The 22,378-nt window shown below is 53.8% G+C and overlaps 1 protein-coding gene across 1 annotated transcript in view; it reads left to right on the plus strand.

Moving 5' to 3' along the window:
- Window positions 1-407: 407 nt before the first annotated feature.
- ATOH8 (atonal bHLH transcription factor 8) overlaps window positions 408-22,378 on the plus strand; it is a 31,982-nt gene continuing 10,011 nt past the window's right edge. Inside the window, exons 1-2 of the mRNA XM_037527758.2 lie at window positions 408-1,186; window positions 7,961-8,152. Coding sequence (XP_037383655.1) covers window positions 440-1,186; window positions 7,961-8,152 — 939 coding nt within the window. The 5' untranslated portion in view covers window positions 408-439. The remainder of the gene's footprint in view (window positions 1,187-7,960; window positions 8,153-22,378) is intronic.

Genomic DNA, 22,378 nt, shown 5'->3' on the forward strand with positions numbered 1-22,378 from the left:
TCTTTAAAGGCGCTCGCGCTCGGGCGGCCGGGGCTGGCGAGGCGGCGGCGGGAGCTGCCTCCTCTCCGGGCGGCGGCGCTGACTGATCTCGCGAACCGGGCTTCTGTGTAAACTGAGGCTAAACAAACACAGATGGAGCGCAGCGGGCGTGCTCCAGAAACGCTGGCGCGGCGGCCGCGACTTCAGATGACACTCTGAGCGCTCCGGGAACGGGCAGCCCGGCGGCTTCGCGGAGCCGGCGGCGCAGCTGCCCCGGGCGAGGGGGAGAAAAGCAGGGAGGGGGGGAGGAGGGAGGGAGAGAAAAGGGGGCGAGCCCGAGACTCCCAGGCGCGGAGCGCGGCGGCCGCCCGGGCAGAGCCGGCGCGCGGCGTGCAGGGCGAGCGCGGCGGGCGCGCGTCCCGGGCAACCCCACGCCCCTGCCTCGCGCGCCGCCCGCGCCATGAAGCACATCCCGGTGCTCGAGGACGGGCCCTGGAAGACCGTGTGCGTGAAAGAGCTCAACGGTCTCAAGAAGCTCAAGCGGAAAGGCAAGGAGCCGGCGCGGCGCGTGAACGGCTATAAAACTTTCCGATTGGACTTGGAAGCGCCCGAACACGGCGCCGCCGCCACCAACGGGCTGCGGGACAGGACCCAGCGGCTGCAGCCCGTCTCGGCCCCGGTGCCCGCCCCGGCGGCGCCGGCCGTTCCTTCAGGTGGGGCCTCGGACGCTGCGGGGGAGCGCGGAGGCGCCCGGGCGCCGGAGGTCTTGGACGCGCGAAAACGCGGCTTTGCTCTGGGCGCGGTGGGGCCGGGACTCCCCACGCCGCCGCCGCCGCCGGCACCCCAGGGCCAGGTACCTGGAGGTCCCGACGCACCGCCTTTCCGAGAGCCCGGCTTGCGCCCCCGCATCTTGCTGTGCGCGCCGCCTGCACGCCCCGCGCCGTCCGCGCCCCCCGCGCCCCCGGAGTCCTCCGTGCGCCCCGCGCCCCCCACGCGCCCTGGGGAAAGTTCCTACTCGTCAATTTCACACGTAATTTACAATAACCACCCGGATTCCTCCGCGTCGCCTAGGAAACGGCCGGGCGAAGCTACCGCCGCCTCGTCGGAGATCAAAGCCCTGCAGCAGACCCGGAGGCTCCTAGCGAACGCCAGGGAGCGGACGCGAGTGCACACCATCAGCGCCGCCTTCGAGGCGCTCAGGAAGCAGGTACCGGCTGGCTGCGGTGCACACCCTCAGGGCGGCCGGGCACGATTGTCGCAGTGGGTGGGTGAATGAATGGTCGGGGACTTTGGAGGATGAGGGTGTGAGGGAAGAGCTGTCCCCACATGGTGGGAACTAGGATCCACACAGGTTTGGCCCTTGCTGGGGCTGGGAGCTTTGCTACAGCGCTGGCTCTTCGTTTGCAAAGTGGAGGGGGAAGGCTGGAGATCTCTGGCCCGGCACGCCCTGGTCCCCTTTCCTTCCCTCCCGCGATCCTGTCTGCGCGCCTGACTTCAGCCCTCATAGTTCACTTTTATGGCAACGAGTTCATTGGTTTCCAGGAGTCCCTTGGGCGCGGTGGGGAGTGAAGAAGGGGAATGTGGGACTGTGCTGCGGGCGGAGAAGGAAGGAAGACCCTTCCCTTTGGGGCATTTGGCTTGATCCAGGTCTTGGGAGGTCTGGAATGCTGTGGAGGGGTGGTCCTGGGGTTGCAGGAAAAAGAAGCATGGGGCTTTGGGGAAGCCTGTCAGTCGTCTTCTGTCCTGGTTCCCAGCAAGGTTGTCCCTGTACTTAGGTTTCCTTAGGACTCTGCAAAAGCTGCTTTAGTAATTGGTGAGTCTTCTCAGGAGATCTCCTCTGCAGGCCTTCACCCTGTGGTGAGGCAGGCCCCTCTGCCGGTTAGTTGGGGGATCTTCAGAGCCTAGTTGTGGGGTAGGTCAGGTGCTTCTCAGTTTGGGATTGGTAGGGGCTGCCCTCACCAGATAAATAAGGGAGAAAATATTTGCCCAAGAGTTGCCCATAGTGGGGAAGAGCAGTTTTACAATTCCACTTTAGACAAGATTGGGACTTTCCTAGGGTTCTAAGGGTGTCATATTCTCAGAGAGAAGGGAGATCTAAGAAGAGAGTGGTACGTGCTCACTGCCCCCACCCCACAGGGCATGGTGGAGGGCTGGGTGTGGATGTAACTGGTTTGAATGGTCAGGGTTTTTACTTGCTTTGCAACTGACTTCCAGTGTGACTGCAGGACAGTCACTTAGCCTCTCTGGGCTTTAGCCAGCAACAAAGCTGGTGAGAAAACATGATTTTCTTTTTGGATCACACACTCTTGCCTTCCTCCTATGAGTGGGATGAGCAGTGGTTCCTGTGTCTACCCATGGGAAGGGAATTGAACTCTTGAGGAAAGAAGCTTGATGACTTTTGAGCCAATGTCTTGCTTGGGTTTGGATAAGATGTTTGGTCAGGGTGGAAGGTCAGGGAGCTGTCATAGACCAGACTGGGACACTGCCCATACCCACACCAACTGAAACACTAGGCAGTGGGTCCAATGGAGGGGTCCTGCCCACACTTGGGCAGGGGCTGTGTATCTAAATGCCTGGAGAGCACAGCAGCCTACAGCGTCCTGCCAACCCCTACCCCCCAGGACAGAAGGATGACAAAGGAGCACAGAGATGCCTGTCTACCCCCTCTCCTTGCCACTAGGGAACACCTCCCAAGTTGGGGCGGACACGTGCCTAGAGCATCATAGCTGGTGAGTAGCAGTACAGGGCAGGCATGAAGGCCCTGCAGCCTGCAGTTCAGCACCCTTTCGACCCCTCCAGCTGCCTCTTTCAGTTCCAAGTGAGAGAATATTCATGACCTCTGAGTGTTGTACTACATCTCATTTGTCCAGTGGTTTTCGTTTCTTTTGATAATAAGTTCCATCTGATTTGACCCTAACGTCCCATTCTGTGGGATGGAAAACAGGCCTAGAGAAGGGAGGAGACTTGTATAAATAACCTAGTGGGCTAGGGAAGATGCCGGCTGTTTCTGGAATGCCCACCTGGCTAAATGCTTCCCATGGTGCCATCCACATCAGTGTCGTCGGCTCCCCCACACCTACCTATGGAGTGTCACAATTGGAGACTGGGTGTATACCCAGCTAACTCTGAGAAGAGAGTATGATCCTGGCCTTCTTCACTTTCTGTGGGGAAGTTCTGTATAAAAGAAACCAATTCAGGTAGAGGGCATGTATGCACAGGCATGCAGGTACACACACCCGTGTGCACTCACATGATCATTACGCATGCTCAAGAACATCCACGATGCGTGGCTGCACAGGGCCTGCTCCTTTGTTCCCTCTTGCCCAACCACTCTTTCCCTTTCCTGGAAAGGCTGCTAAGCCATCAAGGGCACCTGCCTGCTATATGAGAGGGCAAGAAACATAGCTGGGAGCCTTCTGATCACAGAACCTGGGGCCAAGGTTACACCCACCATATCACCCATCCAATGGAGAGAGCCCTGGGTCCCAAGGGAGCTCCGTGGAGGCTTTAACCTCCATGTGGAGAATGCATGTGCGTGTGTACACCCCGCACTTTACTTTTGGATGTGGCCTTGAGGGAAGGAGGAGGACAGTTCTGCCTGAGATAAGGCCTTGGTTGATACTGCACTGAAGTCACTTCTGGGATTGTGGCCTTCATTTCCCTGAGCAGCTTCCTGGTAAGGTATGAAGAGCACCAGCCTTGGGGTGCTAGAGACTGGGATTTTAATCATGTGTGACTGTGGACAAGTCACTTTCGCCCTCTGGGCCTCAGTTGCTAAAACTGGAAAATTTTGATGACACCCTATACACAGGGAGTACACAAATTCTTTCCAAAGAAAAAATGAAGAAAGGAATGGAAGCTACAGGAGGAGTGAACATTTCTTGAGCATCTACAAAGTCCTCGGTGCTGGGCCAGGCCTTGACAATGTAGAAATAAATGTTCTTTAATTATTTTAATAACAATCATAGGGATGACCATTCATTGAGTGTTTACTTTATGCCAGACTCTGTGCCAAGCATATCATGTGTATTAGTTCATTGAATGAGAAGGTATTGTCATCATATTCCTTTCCTCCCACCCCCCATGTCAGAATTTATATAAGTTGGTCGAGGTCTCTGGCCTTTGGAGACTGCAAGTGGCTTCGTGGGTTTTACACTGCACATCTCCCTGGTTTGCACTCACTGGGCCCCAGTGTGCTGGCACTGCCTTGGCATGGTGCAGCCACAGCCTGCAAAGCAGTGTGCTGCTGTCATTGTAGAGTCTGGATTTGAATCTGGGTCAGTCAATGAGTTGTGCCAGGAACTTGTCCCTTCATAGCTCTGCTCCTCAGCCTCTTGACCACCCTGGAGCTGTTGATCCTCAGCACAGGGAGGCCAGGCAGCATCCTATTTCGTAGGATAACACATTATCCTCTCAACTAGGAAGTAGGCAGAAGGCGGTTAGGGCATTCTGCTAAACCGTGGAGGTGCAGGTTGGGGAGAGGCCTTCTGGTTTGGGAGGGGAGTGCATGGCCCTGGGGCCAGGATGATCGGTGTGCGGGGCAGATGGTCAGGCCACAGCACATGCCACCAGCCCAGCTGCGTAGGGCCCTCCCTGCTGCCTCATGTGAAGGCCATGTGTGCACAGCTGGGCCTGGCCCATATGCAGGGCTGCTTGGGGCCAGGTGGGAGGGGGTGGAAGGGAAAGCCTGGACTTGCTGGGTGGGTGAGGGGAGGAGCCAGAGCTATGGGCCTGGCCTCCTGGCAGAACCTTCTGGCTCAAGGCTGTGCTCACTCTTGGGCATCTGGCGTGTGTGCATGGATCTCCTCTCCTCAAAGCACAAAGGCCCTCAGTCTTGATAAGGGGTGGCCTTGTGGGGCAGAGGCCTGGGCAGCAGTGAGAAGTCTTTGGGACCCACTGAGGTGCCTCTTTGTGAAGGAGATGCCGGGCAAGTGGTGTCTGCCATTTGCCAGGGTGTCCTCACTGAGTGAACTAGGCTGGCCCAGGAGGGGTTATGGGGTTGGCACTCCCAGCCTAGCACCTACCTCAAACCCAGACCCATAAGGTGCCAGGGAGCCATGACCCCACAACAGCTATGCACACTTTCTTAGGGAAGGGAAGACAGGCCTGCTTGCATACTGGACTCTATCCAGGTGGGTTAGGGAGGACAGAGGGCTCTCTCCTGCCCTCTCAGGTCCACAGTCACCAGGGTTGCTGCTTGTTGCACCACATTGCATTGGGCAAAGTGCCTTACCTGTGGCCCTGACTGTGAAATGCAGAGCTGCCTTCCCACTTTAGAGGTAAAGATGCTTCTGGAGAGACTGAGCAAGTAATCAGGGTCTGTACCCAGTCCCATCTGGCCCTGGGACCATGGCTTTTAACTACTAAGACCAGGTTATCAGGGTCCAGACTTGTTGCCGGGTAGAAGGTTGAGATTTTAAATAACATATTTAAAATAGACCTCAAGTAGCTTTGCCCAGGAATCCAGTACTCTGATACGAGAAGCCTAGAGAATAATTTTATTCTATTTATTTTACTTATTTTTTAAATTTATTTATTTATACAAGCACTGGGTACAGTCAGAAGCGCGGGAGGGTGAGAAAATTCACCAGAGCCAGAACAGAGAGCAGAGCAGGCAGAAGGACTGAAGTACACTGCTGAGGGGAGCAGTGGGCTGCAGGAGAGGTCTGTGCACCATGTGGGACCCTTGCCCTGCGGCCGGGGATTGAACCAGCACTGCAGAGGCTGCGGGCAGCTTCGAGACCTAGCGCTCAACTGCTGCGCCACCAGGGAGGCCCTAGAGAGTAATTTTAAATGGAATCCAGATCTCAGCTATGTGTCGTGAATGCAGTGATGTTGGAGTTTTCTGGGTCCAGGGGTCTTGGGCTTTCCCAGAAGGAGTCTTAGGCTGTCTCTGAAGGGTGGGTTAGAGTTGGCACACAGGTAGGAAGGTGGAGACCTCTTGCCTTCATTTCTCTGTGACACCTTCCCGGACTTACTCACCGTGATCCCATCTGACGTAGCAAGTATTCTGATGCCCATTTTATTGATGAGGAAACTGAGGTCCCCTAAGGTTATGGACCTGCATAAGGGCATGTGAGTACCTCCAAGCTAGCCTATTGGGAGCAGAGATGCTCCATCCAGGTCTTACCTGAGCGACCTGGGGCCTAATATGTCACCTCTGCTTCCTCCTGTGCAGATGAGATAACAATCTTTATTTAGGGGAAGATTTTAAATGAGATAAAACTGTAATGAGATAAAACTGTAAATGATCCCACAGTGCCAGATAGACAAGCAGAGCTCAGTAAACAGTTTCTAGTTAGACCTGGACTTTGACAGAAGTAATGGGACAGAGTGACAAATCTGGAATGAAACTGGCCCACAACCTGGCACAGGAGCCCCTAGGTTGGCCTTGGCTCCTCTGTTACCTAGTAGTCCCACACTGACCCAGGATCTCCACGTGAAGATTCCTCCTGAGATCCCTGCTCCCCACTGGCCTACTGGCTGGGAAGCCTAGCTGCTCAGGGGCCAAGGGCTCAAAGTGCTGGTTCTCTCCCAGCTTAGTGTCTGGGTGGAATCAGCACTTTCACAGAGCTGTGCCCAGTGTTTGGAGCCTGCACCAGAGAGGCACCCCCAGCCTGGGGTGCAGGGGAGGCAGAGGTGTGAGGCCAACCCCTGTGACCCCCTCCTCTGCCCTGGGACTCCCAGGAAACTTTCTGTCCTCCAGACCTTGTTTGTTTACTCAGGCTGATAAAGCAGGATTCTCTGGACTTTGGTTGGGAACAGGCAAAGTGCATTGTTCTGTGACTTTTCTTGGATGGGTTTGAGCTGAGGCCTGTCTGGGAGTTGGGGGCGGGAAGGGGGCATGACAGGGTTTTCTCTGCTGCCTTCCTGCCCCTCCCTGGGTTTCCTAGTCTGGCAAGGGGCAACCCCTTGGTCGCTGGAAGATTTTTAAAGGTGACAGCAAACTTTTCAAAAGCATGGGCTGCCATCTCGGCACCAGCAGGAGGTGGGAAATGAGCAGGATCTTTGTCCTGGGCCCTCTCAGGAGCCTCCCTGGAGAGCTACAGTGAGGGGGAAGCCTGGAGTCTTAGTTGTTGGGCAAGCGCCATAGCAACTATAGAGTCTGTGGGTTAGCCCCTGTCGATGGGCTTCATGGTGACGTTTCCATGTCACAGCACAGAACTCAGCTGCAGTCCCCTTGGCACTTTGCGCATACAACGTATATTGGTGGGGAGACATTAAAAAGTTGGAGGTGCCATCCAGTATGCCATCCAGTGCCATCCTGTGCATTTATTGAGAGTAGTTGATAATGAGTCATATGTCAAGTCTGCTTGGGGCTGTTAGTGTTTAGCTCCCCAGGTCCAGAGGGAAAGAGAGAAGCATAGGTACACCAACCGAGTGGGCCTGCTAACTGAGTGCTGCCGCCTCTCTTGGTGTTCCTGGAGTACCAGGTGCCTAACTGCGCAGATGGGATGGCATCACCCTGGAGCATGAGTTCTCTGAAGACAGGAATCAAATGATTATTCAGTGTTGGACCCCCTGGTGTCCAGCCAAACAAGTGTAGCTGAATGAGTGAGTGATGGAATGTCAGTTGAAAGAAAATGTTCTCCCAGAGACTTCTCTGGGATTGGTGGAGGACCCAACTCCAAAGCACCATCCACAAGGGAGTTCACTGTACTTCATCCAGACTCAGTTTCTTCCTTTGCAAAATGGGAACGTGAAGACTTGCCAGAATTTGAGTGGATAAGCTGAGATGAGAGTGTGTAAACAGCAGGTGCTTAGAACAGAGAATAAATCTAGGTCAAAGAATTAGACAGGCCTCCTGTGGTGCTCAGCAGTACCTTCTCAGAGGCTACAGATGTGGCTCTAGCCTGCAACCCTGGCCACATCTGCAGTGTCTGAGTGCCTGGGCAGCAGGAGGCTGGTTGGGGTACCCCTTGGGGGCTTTACTCAGCACAAAGAACCCTACAGCTCCTCCTGACACCTTCTTATTTCTCAGGTGCCATGTTACTCATATGGGCAGAAGCTGTCCAAATTGGCCATCCTGAGGATTGCCTGTAACTACATCCTGTCCCTGGCGCGGCTGGCTGATCTCGACTACAGCGCCGACCACAGCAACCTCAGCTTCTCCGAGTGCGTGCAGCGCTGCACCCGCACCCTGCAGGCCGAGGGACGTGCCAAGAAACGAAAGGTAAGTGCCCTTGGCACCATCTCCTGAGATGGACAGGGGAGGTGCGGACAGAACTTGGGTGCCCCCCTGTGCACCGAGACTTCCAAAGAGGCCGGTGAGATCCACCCTGGTGTCTTGCTGGGGTCATCTCTGTTTCAGAGTCCCTAATATCTCTGGGATTATGGGTATGATCCTACTCCTGGTAAAGAGGATGCTGGGTACCTTGGATAGTCACCTCAGGGCCTGGACTTGCCTGTCACAGAAAGAAGAGGTGGCTTGTCTCTGAAGCTCTTCTGTCTTATGTGCTATGGTGCTGAATTCCCCACGCAACCCCTAATAGATGTCATATCAGGATGAGATTCTCTGAGCCGGTTGACAGCTGAGGAGGGCCCTTCGGCATGTCTGGGGAATATGACTTGGCCTGTGGGCTACCTGAGGCTGTGTTTGAAGGTGATATTCATTCATTCGTGCTAGAAAGATTTGCTAAGCCCCGACCATGTGTCATGCATGCTGGGCAAGGGTATAGCGATGACAAACTATGATCCCTATCCACACACAGCTCACAAGAACCAGAGAGACCCTCCTGCCAGTAGACAAGGGAGGGACAGTGTTGTAAGGGGGGTGGGGGTATGCCAGTCCTGTGTCAGGGCCAGTGAAAGGCCAGGCAGAGGAAGGATGGTCACTTCTCCTGCTCAAGGGAGCCTGAAAGGGCATCTTGGTATAAGAGGTGTTTGAGCAGGACTGGCAGGACAACTGGGAGGTCACCAGGCAGAGGAGCTAGGAACACATCTAGGGTAGAGGGAACAGCTGACACAAAGCCTTACGCTCTCCTGGCCAGCGTTTGAGAAATCCACGTGTGTGCGTGGAAAGATGCTGGGGACAGCTGTGTTCCCAGATGGGCTGTGCTTCCCGCATTTCCAGTTGGGGGTCATTGCCAGGAAGTGCAAAGTGAAACTTAGGGCAACCTCTGGAACTCTGTGTCTGAGAGGCTAGAGGGACAGAGGTTGGGACCTAGTCTGTGTCCTTGTGAGGAGGGTGGAGGCGGTGAGAGATGCCTGGCTTCCTGGGCATCCCTGCTTGGGGAGTGTGGTGGGAGCCAGTGACTGGCATCCTCCATCCCCCCTTCCACCCCTCAGGTCCTTCCTGGCCTGCCCCTCCCCCATTCCTGACCTTCCTCCCCCAGCCCCCTGCCAGGCAGAGCCTTCCCTGGGTGCCTCTGTGGGTACTCTTACCTTCACAGAGAGGGCCCATGTGCTCACCAACAGTGACTGTCGCTGCTATAATTGTGTTTGCATTTCTGGAGGTGATTTAATGTAGACCAATTAGATGAAAACCTTATCAAGTGGGTGAGAGAGGAAGCGCCACTGGCTGCTCACAGGGCAGCTTTCCTCTGGAAAGTGACACGGGTAAATTAAGGGTGTGATTGATGGCTCCATGCCGTGCTCTGTGACAAAGGAGGTTTGTAAACTCCAAGTGAACTTCCCCTGGCATTCAGGAGGCCGGGAAGTGTGGATGGGCAGTGGGCAGGCACCATGTTCTCCATCTCCACCCATGTACCCCCTCTCTGAGAGCCCTCACCTCTCCCACCAGAGGCAGGAGTGCTGACACCCCTCCCTTCTCTGCCCCTTGACTGGAGCAGTGCCCTGGGCTGGGACAGAGGCTTCATACCTGGGAGAGGAGTGAAGGGGGTGGTGAATGGAGCCAAGAGGTGAGTTTTTGGCTTCCCCTGAAATCACCTCAAAGCTGAGACACCTTAGAGACCACCTGGTCCTGTATCTCCCTCATCCTGATTGAGAGCCCGAGGGGGCAACTTGTGGTTAAGAAGATCACACAGCCCTGAATTCAAAGTCCTGTCTTGTCACCTACCTGCAGCAGCATCTTGAGTCCATTCTTTACCTCTTGGAGCCTGTGTTTCTCATCAGTAGATAGGGATGGTAGAAACATATCAGCCATTCTAAGGTCTTGCAGTCTTGCCTCACCTTACAAGGGCACTGGGAAGTGTACATCTGCATCCCTTCTGGGCAGGGGCTCACCCTGGAGCTGCCATCCCCTGATGCTGTCCCTGGGTGAGTCCTTGCACCAAGAGGACTTAGATGGAGGAGTGGGACAGGGTCCTAAAGCTGCGGGGGCATCAGAGACCTTCCCCAGCACCAGCATCCTGCCTCGGCAGGTTAGGGGTTCAAAGGACCACGCGACTCCCAGTGCTTGTGCCTTCCTGCATCTCGGTCACTGTGCAGGTAGGTGAATTCCAAGGTGTCCTCAGGGATGGTCTCTAGTGACTCACTTGGTAGCCCTGAGTAACTGGCATAGGACTTCATTTTGTTAACAAGAACCAAGGAGCCTGGTGTTCTAAAGATTCATTTACTTCTTGGCTCATTGATTGATTCATTCAATGTTATTGAGCACTTACATTGAGTAACACATGGGAGTCCTGTGCTAAGCACACAGACACCATAATGAGTATTCATGGGGGAGGGGGAGGGACTTAACCTCCACAGTCCTTGTAGACAGACCATATAGATTTGGGGCTCTGATCAAGGCCCTGTTACCTCGCCACTGAGGGCAGCCTGAGGGTTTGGGGATGGCGGTGAGCCAGGCTCACATCCTAATGGGGGAGATAGAAAGCGAAGAGAAGCAAGAAAACACACCGATGTGTCATCAACTCAAAGGAAGTCCTTTTGCCCATCTCAGCCCTTCCTTAGGGGAGACCCTGGAGTCCCGTTTGGAAGCTTCGGTCTGTCTTGCAGAGAGACAGGAGGGAGGAGAGGAAGGGCTCTGGAGAGCTCAGTTCTGACTCTGACTGCAGCCTGAGATAATGCATGTTAAGCACCTGGCTGTGGGCCAGGTTTCCGCAGCTCCCGCAGCTCCTGTTTTTAAAGCAGCAACTCCCTGGAGCTGAGGACAGGAGGAATAAGAGAAAGAGGAAGAAGAGTAGCAGGGCCATTCCCACCTGGGCTGGGTGGGCCTTGCCAGACATGTGGAATTGGAAAGGACCAATTTCCCACAATCTAGGACACCCTCTTCCCCAGCGATTTTAAGATATTGAGCAATAATAACAACAGCTACTAACATTGATGACATAGTTTAAGCCCCAATGATAAATGGCCAGTGAGTTCCCACCCCCAAGTTGCTCACAGACCCTGGGTTGGGGAGTGATGAGCTGAACCATGATGTTCAGAGGGAGCTGGGCAGCTATTAGGGACCCCTGGAGCTATGTGACTATCTGGCTGGGCTGGGGAGGCTGGCTTTGTCAGACCAGAGTTTGCTTCCACCCTGTGGTTCATCAGGAGCCAGAGGAGGCGCTGACTGGTGCAGCTCTACTGGACCTGTGTCCTCCTTCTTTTCCCTGCTGCTTTCTGGAGAGGCTTTTCTTCTTGGTGGATCTGAGGGTGACCTTACTTCTCTTTGGAAGAACATTTTGAGTGCAGGCTTCTGTAGTTTTGATGCTGGGGACAAAGATGAGCAGGCATGTTGGTTTGGGGTCTGGGGGTCAGTGAGAGCTGACGTGTTCTGAGGGTCCCCTTATTGTCTGGACCCGATAACACCTGCTCTTTCTGTGGCTGTTCCCAAGTCCCATAGAGTGGAAGGAAGAGCCTCAAAAGCTCCTGCTCTGGCTGGATCCAGTCCCCCTCCCCCCACAGAGCCTCTAAAGGGACACCACCCCGGCTTCCTCCCCACCTGCTGTGCACATTGTCACTCTGCACTGGGGTCTCAGTTTCCACTTCTGTAAGGTAAGTTGCTGCTGAAAGTTAATTCTAAACTCTTTCCAGTTGAACTTTCTGAACTGAGGTCTTACCTTGCCTCAGCCTCCTTTTCTGTCCAAATGACTAAATACTCATTTGAACTCTGCCTACCACAGACATTTCACACAGATTGAAATTCTCCCACAAAGACCTTTGGAACCCCAAGGCAATGCATCCCTAGAATACTGATAATCCTGATGTCCTTTGAGCCTAGATTATATGCTGGGCCTGGCGCTTGAGGGCTTCTGACCTTGCCAACTCCTCCCACCAACCTTGTGAGGGGGCCGATCTTGTCCCATTGCACAAGCAGTGAAACTGAGGTTCCTGAGGAACTCTCACAGGGTCACTTGGCCAGCAAGAGAGGGGTGCCCGGCCTCCACCGCTTCCCTGTCCTGCCTCCCACATGTAAGTGGAGTGGGTAAGAGGTCTGTTTCCAAATCCTCTGGGCCAACCTTTTGAGTTAAGCACCATTTGCTTTCAAAGCCCACAGAGTCTATCTGTGCTGAGAAAAAAGGAGGGTGGGTGGGAAACCACCATCAAATTCTCTTCCAGTCATAAAAATGGATGCAATTTATTTTTTCTGGCATTCCAATTACATAGACGTTTGTCGCCAGCTGTTTGTGCTAACACGGAGTGTTCGCTCAGCTGCCGTTTCTCCTCTCACATTTGACACCGTTAGTCACACGTCTGGCAGGGACTGGGCTGGAGGGATCTTTGGCTGGGGAGCCCCACAGGTGATCTCAGAGCCAGCTTTCCTCAGAAGGCAGAACACAGGCCTCTAATGTTCCCTGGTGGTCTTGAGGTGGGGTAGAGGCTGCGGTTCTGTTTTCCTCTCTCCTTTCATACTCCCTTCATTCCCTCCTCCTCCTCTCTCCTTTTGGAAATTGCTCCCTTCCTACCATACACTCACAGACATGCTATGTAGGAACAAAAGCTCAGAGTTACAGGTGTAGCAAGAAAGAACCAACCAGGTGTGAGAGGAGGACAGGGGGGAGCGCAAGGGCCTGTGGTGGAGAACTATGGCTCTTTGGTGGTGGGAGAGCTACACCCTTGGGAATGCAGAGACCATTCAGAGAACCCCTCTGGAAAGCCTCTTTGAGTCAGAATGCCCTCTCAAGGACCTCCTGGAGAAGATTATGGTCCTCAGTCCACGAGGATGGAGAAAGGATATCTGGTGAAGAAAGTGCTCCCTTCCTACCATACACTCACAGACACGCTATTAGCTGTCCAGCTCCCTGTTTAGCTGGGAAAGTCAAGAGAACCCTAGAGTTTCTTTCATTCTCTGTGGCGCTGTCACTTACCTTTAAGGCACATAAAAGTACAAGGAAGTCCTCAGTAGAACCACAAAGTAGGCAAAGAGTAGAGCTTTGGGACTGGAGACCTGGGTTTTAATTCTGGCACTGGCATTTCCTAGCTGTGTGACATTGGGCATATTACCTAATTTCTCTGGTCCCTGGTTCTCTCATTCATAAATTCAGAGCCCAAAATACCTTTTTTGCCACTTTTTTTTTTTTTTTTTTATAGAGGCATGCTTTATTTATTTGTTTGCTGGTTTGTTTGTTTGGTTATACATGCACTGGGTACAGTCAGAGGCGCGGGAGGGTGAGAGAATTCACCAGAGCCAGAGCGGGGAGCAGAGCAGGCAGAGGGACCGAGGTACACTGCTGAGGGGAGCAGCGGGCGGCAGGAGAAGTCTGCACGCCATGTGGGACCCTCCTCCGGTGGCCGGGGAGCAGCCGGGGATCGAACCGGCGCCGCAGAGGCCGCGGGCAGCTTCGCAACCCAGCGCTCAGCCGCTGCGCCACCGGGGAGGCCCCTTTTTTGCCACTTTGATGGAAGATTAGACAAGATCCCATTTGAAAAAGGGCTGGCATGTTCTCTGCAAATGCCAGAAAGAAAATCTCGTGAATTTACAATTGCAAGATAACATCATATAGAATCCCAGAAAGGGACATCTCAGGACAGGGCAGTGCCCAGGTTGAAAGTGACTGACCAGCCAGAAGGCAAATGAGGATGAGCAGCTCTGAGTGTCCTTCCTCTCCAGCAATTCAGCCCAAACCCTGGTCCTATAGGCTTAAATGGGGCATCGCACAGCCAACCTGGATAGCCCTGTGCTTTTCAAGTTCATGGATTCCTATCCCAAAACACGCATCACGTTTGGCTGTACAACAGTGGTCATGCTAACGAACAGACACCACCAACAGTTACATTGGCCATGTTATTATGTGTCCATTGTGTGCCAGGCCCCTCAGATACATATATTATCACTTCCCCTTAATACACTAACCCCACAAGTTAAGACTCCTACCCTCATGGTACAGAGGGGAAACTAAGGCCAAGAGAAAGACGGTAACTTTCCCACGGCCATGTGGCTAGGAAGTGGTGGATCTATTTGAGCCTGTGTTTATGTAGCTTCAAACACTGAGCTCTCCAATTCCTGAGGTCTGCCTGGCTGAAGCTCACACATTGCCCAGCAGGGTGGCCTGTTCCCCCAGACCCCCAGCAACTGCCGGGTGCAGGGCCTTCCCTGAGCAACAGCTCTTATGTAAGCAGTCTGCTTGCAGCACGTGGAGGCTCCATTTAGCTGCAGGGAGCCAATAGCCCACTGGTGGTGGCACCAGGGGTGGTGCGGTGGGGTGGGCCAGGGGGGGTGTCATCAGGCCTGAGCACCCCCAGCGCTGCGCCGCCAGCAAGGCCTGACACCGGGTTAAGTCGCCTGGCGGCCTCTGGCTACAGCTGGGAGCGCGCCTGGTTCCCATTCGGGCGCTGTGGTTTTGATTAGCTGTTCTGCGAGGCGGGCCTGGTGGTGAGTCCATGGGAGCTCAGATGGAACAGAGGGTCCCCCGCCCGGCCGCCGCGGCCCCCCCTCCTGGCAGCCCCAGACTCCAGATGTTCTGAGCGCTCGCTGGGAAGGCCTGCTGGCGCCACGGAGGGCAGAGGGCAGGGAAAGCACGCGAGCTGGAAGCCCAAGCACTCAGTCACCGCAGGCCCTGGCAGCCCGCCCAGCCCTCTGCTGGCACATTCCCCAGCTCTCCCCTGGCCATCTGTTCCCAAAAAACCCTTTCAGAGCCTCATCATCACTCAGGATACAACAGCGCGAGCAGCTGGTTTGGAGGCAGCAGGGAAAACCGTGCAAAAGGTCCTTTGTGAGAGAGGAAACTCGCTTATGAATAACAGGGCTGGACGCCATAAAAGTTGGCGGCTGGAATTCTTGTTTCTCAGGCGCCGCTGTTTTCTCTTGACTTTTTATCTCTGGTTTTTATTTTGCTTCCCCTTGTTTTCTTTTAATGTTGTTTCTTCCTCTTCTTACACCAGTTGTGACTTTTCTTCTTCCTCCTAAGGTGCCCGAAGGCCACCTAATTTGTTCTCCTGAATGCTGCCGAGCTTTCCTTTTTCTTCTCAAAGCTGTTAAAATTGGGGTTTTCTTAAACCTGGGCTGGAGGCCACAGGCAAGAGGGAAGGTGCCTGCGAGGGCACAGTGTAGCCAGCCCCAGCCCCGTCGATGTTCATGTCTTAGAGGAACAGTAGGAAGTCATAAACTCTGATGCAAATGATGTCCACACACAGAGAGGTGGCCAGAAAAAAACTTGGGGGCTCCTATCAGCTCATCAGAGAGCAACATGGAGACACTTTGGGAGAACAGTGGCATTAATAAATAGCCCAGTGCCTGGGCCCCTCAGCTGATTGCAATGTGACATGAAGCCTTTTTTAAGAACTGGCTGCTACTGCCAGGAGCTTCTGGGAGATGTCTGCCTGGAATCTGGGCTCCTCCTGGGAGCAGTGGCCAGGGCCTGAGGGGTGCTGGGGTAGGGCTGGCAACTGGGAGGCCAGCCCTGGGGAGGGAGGGAGAGGGCAAAGCCTAGTCACCTTCCTCTTAGCCCCTGGATTCTTGAGGAGGAGCTAAGAGTCCAGGCCTCCCAGGTGGATGCAGGGAGAGGGATGGTGGTGAGGTGTTGGGGGTTACGTTTCAGGGGCAGGGAGTCTTGGAGGTCTTCCCTTTCCTTTTTTACTACCTGCCCCCACACTCCCCCTAAAGTAGAATGCTGCTGAACTTTCCCCCCACTGTCTCATCAGGCCCAGCAGTTCCGGCAGCCCCTTACCCAGCAGTGGAAGAAGCCTGGCATCCACGCAGTGGTGGGTGGCCAGCTTTCTACAAGCTGAGGATTCTGGGCTTTAGAGGGTATTTGTGCATCTCATCTACACTTTATTCATTTCCCTCTTGCTCTCGTCTCCCCTCTCCTTCTAGTTTCTATTGCAGAGATGGCAGCTCCAACAGGACCAAATATTTATGTTTATGGCAATTTCAGGGCCATTAATCTCACCGGCTAAGGGCTCACCGCAGACTGATGAGATCTACTCCCTCCCTGCTGCGGCCCTGCTGGACAGGTGTCTGGGTCTGGAATCCAGCTAGTCTCAGCTCTGTCCTGGGGTGTGGGATTGCTGGCCTTGCTCAGATGTTCTACCTGGGAGTTACCCAACCTGACTCTCAGATCTAGCCAGGATCAATGACATAAAGGGTGTGAAATTGTTCTGTGAACTCCACCCTCCCTCCCATGCTCCCTGTCTGATTAGTAGGTGTTTGTAGGGCCAGAGGTGAGAAAGGCCTGGAGGAGGAGCAGCCAGTGACCCCAGGCCACTGGTGATGATATGGAGTTGACCCAGTGACCAGAAATTGCTTTCCCATCCTGAGGCTTTCAGAGGATAAGTGGGGGGGGGGGGGGACGGCGGGGAGATGGGAGGACAGGGCTGCCCTCCACTGCAGTGACCAGGCCTGCCCTTCCCACAGCCCAGCCTTGAGCCCCTGCACTCAGTGCAGGGAAGACCTGGAACAGAAGGGTCCTGGCAGGCTCTGGCTCCCCTCCTGCCCTTGAGCTCCCAGAATAAATATTTTGTGATTCCTATTTTCTGCCCAGAATTCACAGCCACCTGGGAGCTGGCCCAGGTCTGTCTCCATCTGAGTCCCTCCCAGCAGCTCTGCCAAAAGCCAGTTCTGACCATTTTGCTCTCTTGCTCAGAACGCTGAGAGACTCTCACAGGCCAAGGGTAGAGGCCAGACTCCCTGATAGGACACCGGACCCTCCCCCACAGGTGACCTGGCTCCAGGCTGTCACTCCCTGTGTCCTAATTTACACCCCAGCAACACGGAACTCCTCGCCCAGAGGGGCTATTTTTGACCTCTGTGCTCATCGTGTCCCTTCTGCCTGAAATGCCCTTCTCCCCTGTCTGTCTGGCTAACTCCAGCTTATTCTGGAAGGCTCAGCTCCTCCTGGAAGCCCTCCCTGACCCCTACCCCAGCCTCCTCCTCAGGACCCATAGCTCAGCTGCCTCCCTGCCCTAATCGTTGGAGTGCGTGTGATCAAAGCCAGGAAAGCATCCTATGACGGACTATGAAGCAATGATATAAAATGCCACATTATGTGATACTCCATGATATGATATACTACAGCTCGTTCTTTGTCATTACATTGTATTATATTTTTAGGTGATTTATTACATGATATATCATGCCGTGGTATGACCCCTCTACCACATTACATTATGTTAAACAGCGTTTGTTCTGTGCCTGCCTTTCTAGCTAGGCTGTGAGTCCTTTCACTTCTGTGTCCCAGCTTCTGTCACATAATAGCCCCCAAATAATGACACACTAAATAATGACATTCTGTCAGCTAAAATGCATGTAGCTGGGGCTGAATATTAGCATGAATTAGGAACTTAAGGACACAGCTAAGGAAATATCTCGCTTGCACCCTTGTTCTTTGAAATCTCTGAGGGAAGCTTTGCATTTCAGATCGCAGAGACCCCTCAAGCAGCAGCTTAAACCAGCAGGGGCTCTTGCTTCGCAGTTAGGAAAGCAGCAGGAAGCGGCTCTTGGGTTCTAAGGCTTTAGTAATGTTGAGGATCCATATTTCTTTTGATCTTTACCTCATGGCTGCACAATGGCTGCCATAGCACAGAGTATTTCATCCTCTCGTTGCATCCAAAGACAGAGCAAGAGCCTTGCTGGGAAGAGCATTTTGACTCATCAGTTCAGTCAGTCCTACCCAGACAACCCCTACCTGCCCTGAAAGAAGGGGTGCTCCACTGAAACCAAGACAGACATCAGAGTCTCAGCTGGGAGGACAATAGGGTGAGTAGCCATGAGGTTTATCTCTGGAGGACTGACCCTGATTTGTGGCAGGGTGGTTTCCTTTCCAGTACGGCTAACCAACCTCATAACCTTAACCTCTGTACCATGAGTTTGCCACTTCCCTCTGAAAACTCCCAAAGTGAGTGCCAATACTGCCATTTTCAGTAGATGGCACTGAGATTCAGAGAGCCTAGGTGAGTAGCCCAGGCCACTGGTGACCTTGCCCTGTTTGCACTCTCTCATGCTTGTTACTCTCTTGAATCCTACAGTACCCTCTGAGGCCCACATTACTGTGTATCTCGATGAAGAGGCTGGCCCCCACAGAGGAGAAGTCACCCAAGGTTGTACTTTTGTGCAAGGCGGTACCATGGACAGGCCGGCCCACCCCCTTGAAACACGTGTTCCTGAATCTAGACCATCACCACCCTCTGCTCTCCTGAGTGAGGGTGTGAGTTGCAGGGGGTGCCTGCGCAGGGCCCAGGGCTGAGTCTCAGCCCAGCCACTCATGAAAGCTGTGTAACTTTAGAGCTTGCCTACTCCAAACTTTGCTTTTCTCCTAAAAGAAGGATAAATATGTCTGTGGGTGAGGAGAGTTCAAGGGAACGAGGGCCATGAAATGATTTGTCACTTGGAAGCACCATCAGAGGGGGTTCCTGGAGGACACTGCCTGTCCATCAGGAAAGTGGGCAGGGAAACCCGAGAGCATCCCCGCCTCACCCATGACTCAGAGAATGGGCATCAGCCAGGGCTGCTCACCCAGCACCTAATTCCACTTCCATGCGGAGGACACTGGGTCTTTCCCTGTGCTGTCGTGTGTGTGTGTGTGTGTGTGTGTGTGTGTGTGTGTGTGTGCGTGTGTGTGCGTCTGTCAGGATCAGATGGAAGGCCTCCCCCATAGTAGGCCAAGTCCTGTCCAGGTGGAAAGGGCTGCTCCCTGGGAGACAGCTGGAGTCTTCAGTTCTTTCAGAACAGGTCCCTCTCCCACTGGGCTCAGAACCCATAGAGATAGTCCCTGTGTAGCAGGCAGGGCTGGCACAGGCGACTGGGCACATGAGGGTGGCCCCAGTGAATCTACCTAGATCCTGCAGGCCAGAGACACAGTCTGCTGAGAATCACCCCCCTCCAGGATGGTGCTCCTCCCCACCACCCCCATATACACAGAAGACGTGGGTGGGCAGCCAGCATGGCTGTTTCTGAAGATTGACCCACTTTGGCTCACTCACCCCTCCACAGATACACACAGTGATTCTTGTTCAGTATCTTGTTACACGAGCAAAAATGATGAAGAAAATACCAAAGGCCCTGCATGTTTATTTAAGGAAAAGTAGTTTTATGTACTTTTGATGTGCTAGGCATTGTTCTAGGTGCTGGGGCACTTTGAAGAACAAAATAGACAAAATCCCTGTGCCTGGGAGTGCAAAGCTACAGGACACAAAGGCCACATGAAAGCTCATAGGAGATCTTGCTGGGACCTTCTTTGGAGCCTCTGCCCTTGGCCTGTGCACTTCTTACAAGCTCCACTCCCTGGTGTCTCAGGTCAGAGCAGCAGCACAGAAACAACAAGCAGGAGGCCAGTTCCTGGAGCAGGTGGCAGACTCAGCACCCCAGCCAGTGACCTAGTCGTGGGAGAAACAGAAAAGCGAAAAAAAAAAAAAAAAAAAAGCAATGCCAGGGCCTCAGAAAAGCCAAGGGGGCTTGGGGCCATCGTCAGTGCAAAGGACTTTGGGAGTCTTCTTTAGACTGGTGTTTCTGAGTTTGACCTTGAGTTGGTAAGAGGAAGCTAAACTACATCCACTAACTGACTGAGAATGCATGAGAATGCAGGGAAGTGCATCAGTTATTGGGAAGTGGCTTGTCCAAGTTGTTTTGGCACAGAAAACACCAGGCTTCCTTTCTCTAGGGAATTTGCTCAGGGGCTGGTATCCGAGCAGGGAGGGGGGTGGGAGTCCTGATCTGTTTTGCAAACTGCTGGGTCCCCAGTGCTTCGAGTGGAGCCTGGCATGGTCTCAACATTCAGCAAATATTTGGGGAATGAATGGGAGAATGGAAGTATGAGAAAATGAGGTGTTTTTACACTTGTCTTCCACAGTATCTGTTGGGTAGCTGTTCTGTGCCAGCACGGAGTAGGGCTCCAGCCATTTGAGTGGGCTACAGTGCCTATCTCACGGAACCACATGGGGGACACACACACCACACATGTGTGCACACTGTGATGTGTGACTCCTTGAAGTCCAGTGCTTGGCTTTGCAGCCATTGTGTTGTTTAGTCATCCATATAACCTCATGTGGTGGATTACCGTTACTCTTTTTTATTGGTGAAGAAGCTATGGCACAGAGAGGTTAAGTAACTTGCTCAAATCACACAGCTGGTAGAATGGGGAAGTCAAGTTTCAACTGGACCAGCCATCTGATGCCATAACTGGCACAGTTACCTGCTGTGCTTCACTGCCTGACAGTGGATGTACATGTGCCACGTGTGTGTTGTGGGAGTATGTGCGTGCATGTGGGTGAAAGAATAATTTTTCTCACCAGTCTTGGCCTCTCTCTAATGCAGCTGGAAGCTGTATCACTGAAGAGTGTAAGGAAAGAGCCCTCACGAGAGATGCGTGGTCCCTGCCTGGATCTCACTTTGGCTCTAGAAACTACCTACAAGGGGCTTAGGGACAATGGGAAGGGGTAGTGGAGGTGTTTTCTCATCTCAAAACTGCATTTGCACACTGTTTTTATGGAAATTGTTTGATTATTTGGGCTGCCCAGAGCCCTCATGTCCTCTCTCAGCCACCCTATTGCTGTCCCAACTGGTCCTGAAATGGTCACAGCTAGACTCCTTCCCGGGGCTCCCCAAGGACATGCTATAGTCTTTGCAAGGGCTTGCTGGCCAACGCGGTGGCCGTGAAGTGGCTTGTGTGGTTGGTGCTCCATCACTCCCACTGTCACATTGAGGTAAGAATTTGTTGGGGAGGGAGGCACCAAGAGTTGCAAAAGAAAGGTAGGGGAGCAATTCCCAGCTGAGGAGGCAGCTTGTGTATGTATGTAGTGTGTGGGGGTGTTTTGTGAGGGTCACAAGTCAGAGCCACGGGGAAGCTGTGAGGAAGCAGGGCCTACCTCACCTGCCTGGGCCACCTGTCTGCTCAGCTGTCTGCTCCTCTCAGCCTCTGGCTTTGGGGCAAGGTCATGGGCTCCTTCAGCTTCTGGGTTCTGGATGAGCAGCATGTAGCCAAGTGGAATTGGCTGGACAACATCACAGGATGGGGAGCAGATGGGAAGCTGCAGCAGCTGGGCCGCAGGCCTCAACCGGGCCAGCTCGACCCTCACAGTGCCCTGTACTGTGGGTGGGTGGAGTAGGGGCCAAGAAAGACAGATAGGCTGACGGATGTGAGAGATAAATAGAGGAGAGGCCAAGAGAGAATTGGCACGGAGATGCATAGGCAGAACATGGAGAGAAAATAGAGATTGGCAGCCGGAGGGAGTGGCCTGTAGCCCAAGGAGGTGGGGGTCTCAGGTCTCCCTGGCTGTCCCCTGCAGGCCCAGTGGGCTATTTCTGAGCTCTGGCCCTGGCTCTGGGAGGGTCAGGCTTCTCACTGCCAGCCACCTTCCCTTAGGCTCCAAAGGATGAAGGTTGAGATTGCATTAGAACCGAGGAAGGTGGCAGGTGGGTGGATGGCTTGACCTGCCAATCCAGTTTGCCAGCAAAGAAACCGAATTCTCCAGGGGTTCAGGGGTCTGCTTTGCTCTGCTGCATCCAGGCCTCCATTTCCACCTCTGCAAAATGGAAGCTGCAATAGCTGTCTCCTAGAGATTGTGTAATGCAGCCCACGCAAGAGTGTGGTGCTGTGCCTGCCTCCAGGCCACTCTTGATGGGGGTGAACTGAGCACTGCTGTGCTGGCTGCTGTCCCTAGGCCTGGGCCGACAGGGGTGGAAGACAGCATGGGCCCTTCCTTCAGGAACTGGGGAGGGGGAGAGTGAGGGATGATGGCAATTGCACCAACAGTAGTTCATGGCACAGAAGTTGGGAATGAGGACAAAGTGCTTCTGAAGTGCAGAGGAGAAACACATTTCCCAGTTTGCAGGAGAGGGTGGGGGCTGGTAGGTTAAGAGGCTGGACTTTACTTGCCCTCATTCTCCTGGAGAGGAGAGAGCAGGGACATGACCAACAGCCCCCCACCCTCCTGGAGCTACATTCCAGTGCGTGGAGTAACCCCAAATAAAGCTGTAGGACAGTGTGAGGTACGTGGAGAGGCTCACTTTATACTTGCCCAGGATACCTGGGTCTTAGCTCCCTATCTTAGCACAGAGGGGGACCCCAGGGTTCCCTGCTCTTACACTCAACATTGTCTGATGTGATGGATGTTAGGATGGGAAAGGTCTGTGTGTCAT

The sequence above is a fragment of the Talpa occidentalis genome, unplaced genomic scaffold, assembly GCF_014898055.3.
Source record: "Talpa occidentalis isolate TD23 unplaced genomic scaffold, MPIMG_talOcc4v2.1 talOcc4.5, whole genome shotgun sequence".
In the NCBI taxonomy this organism is placed as follows: domain Eukaryota; kingdom Metazoa; phylum Chordata; class Mammalia; order Eulipotyphla; family Talpidae; genus Talpa; species Talpa occidentalis.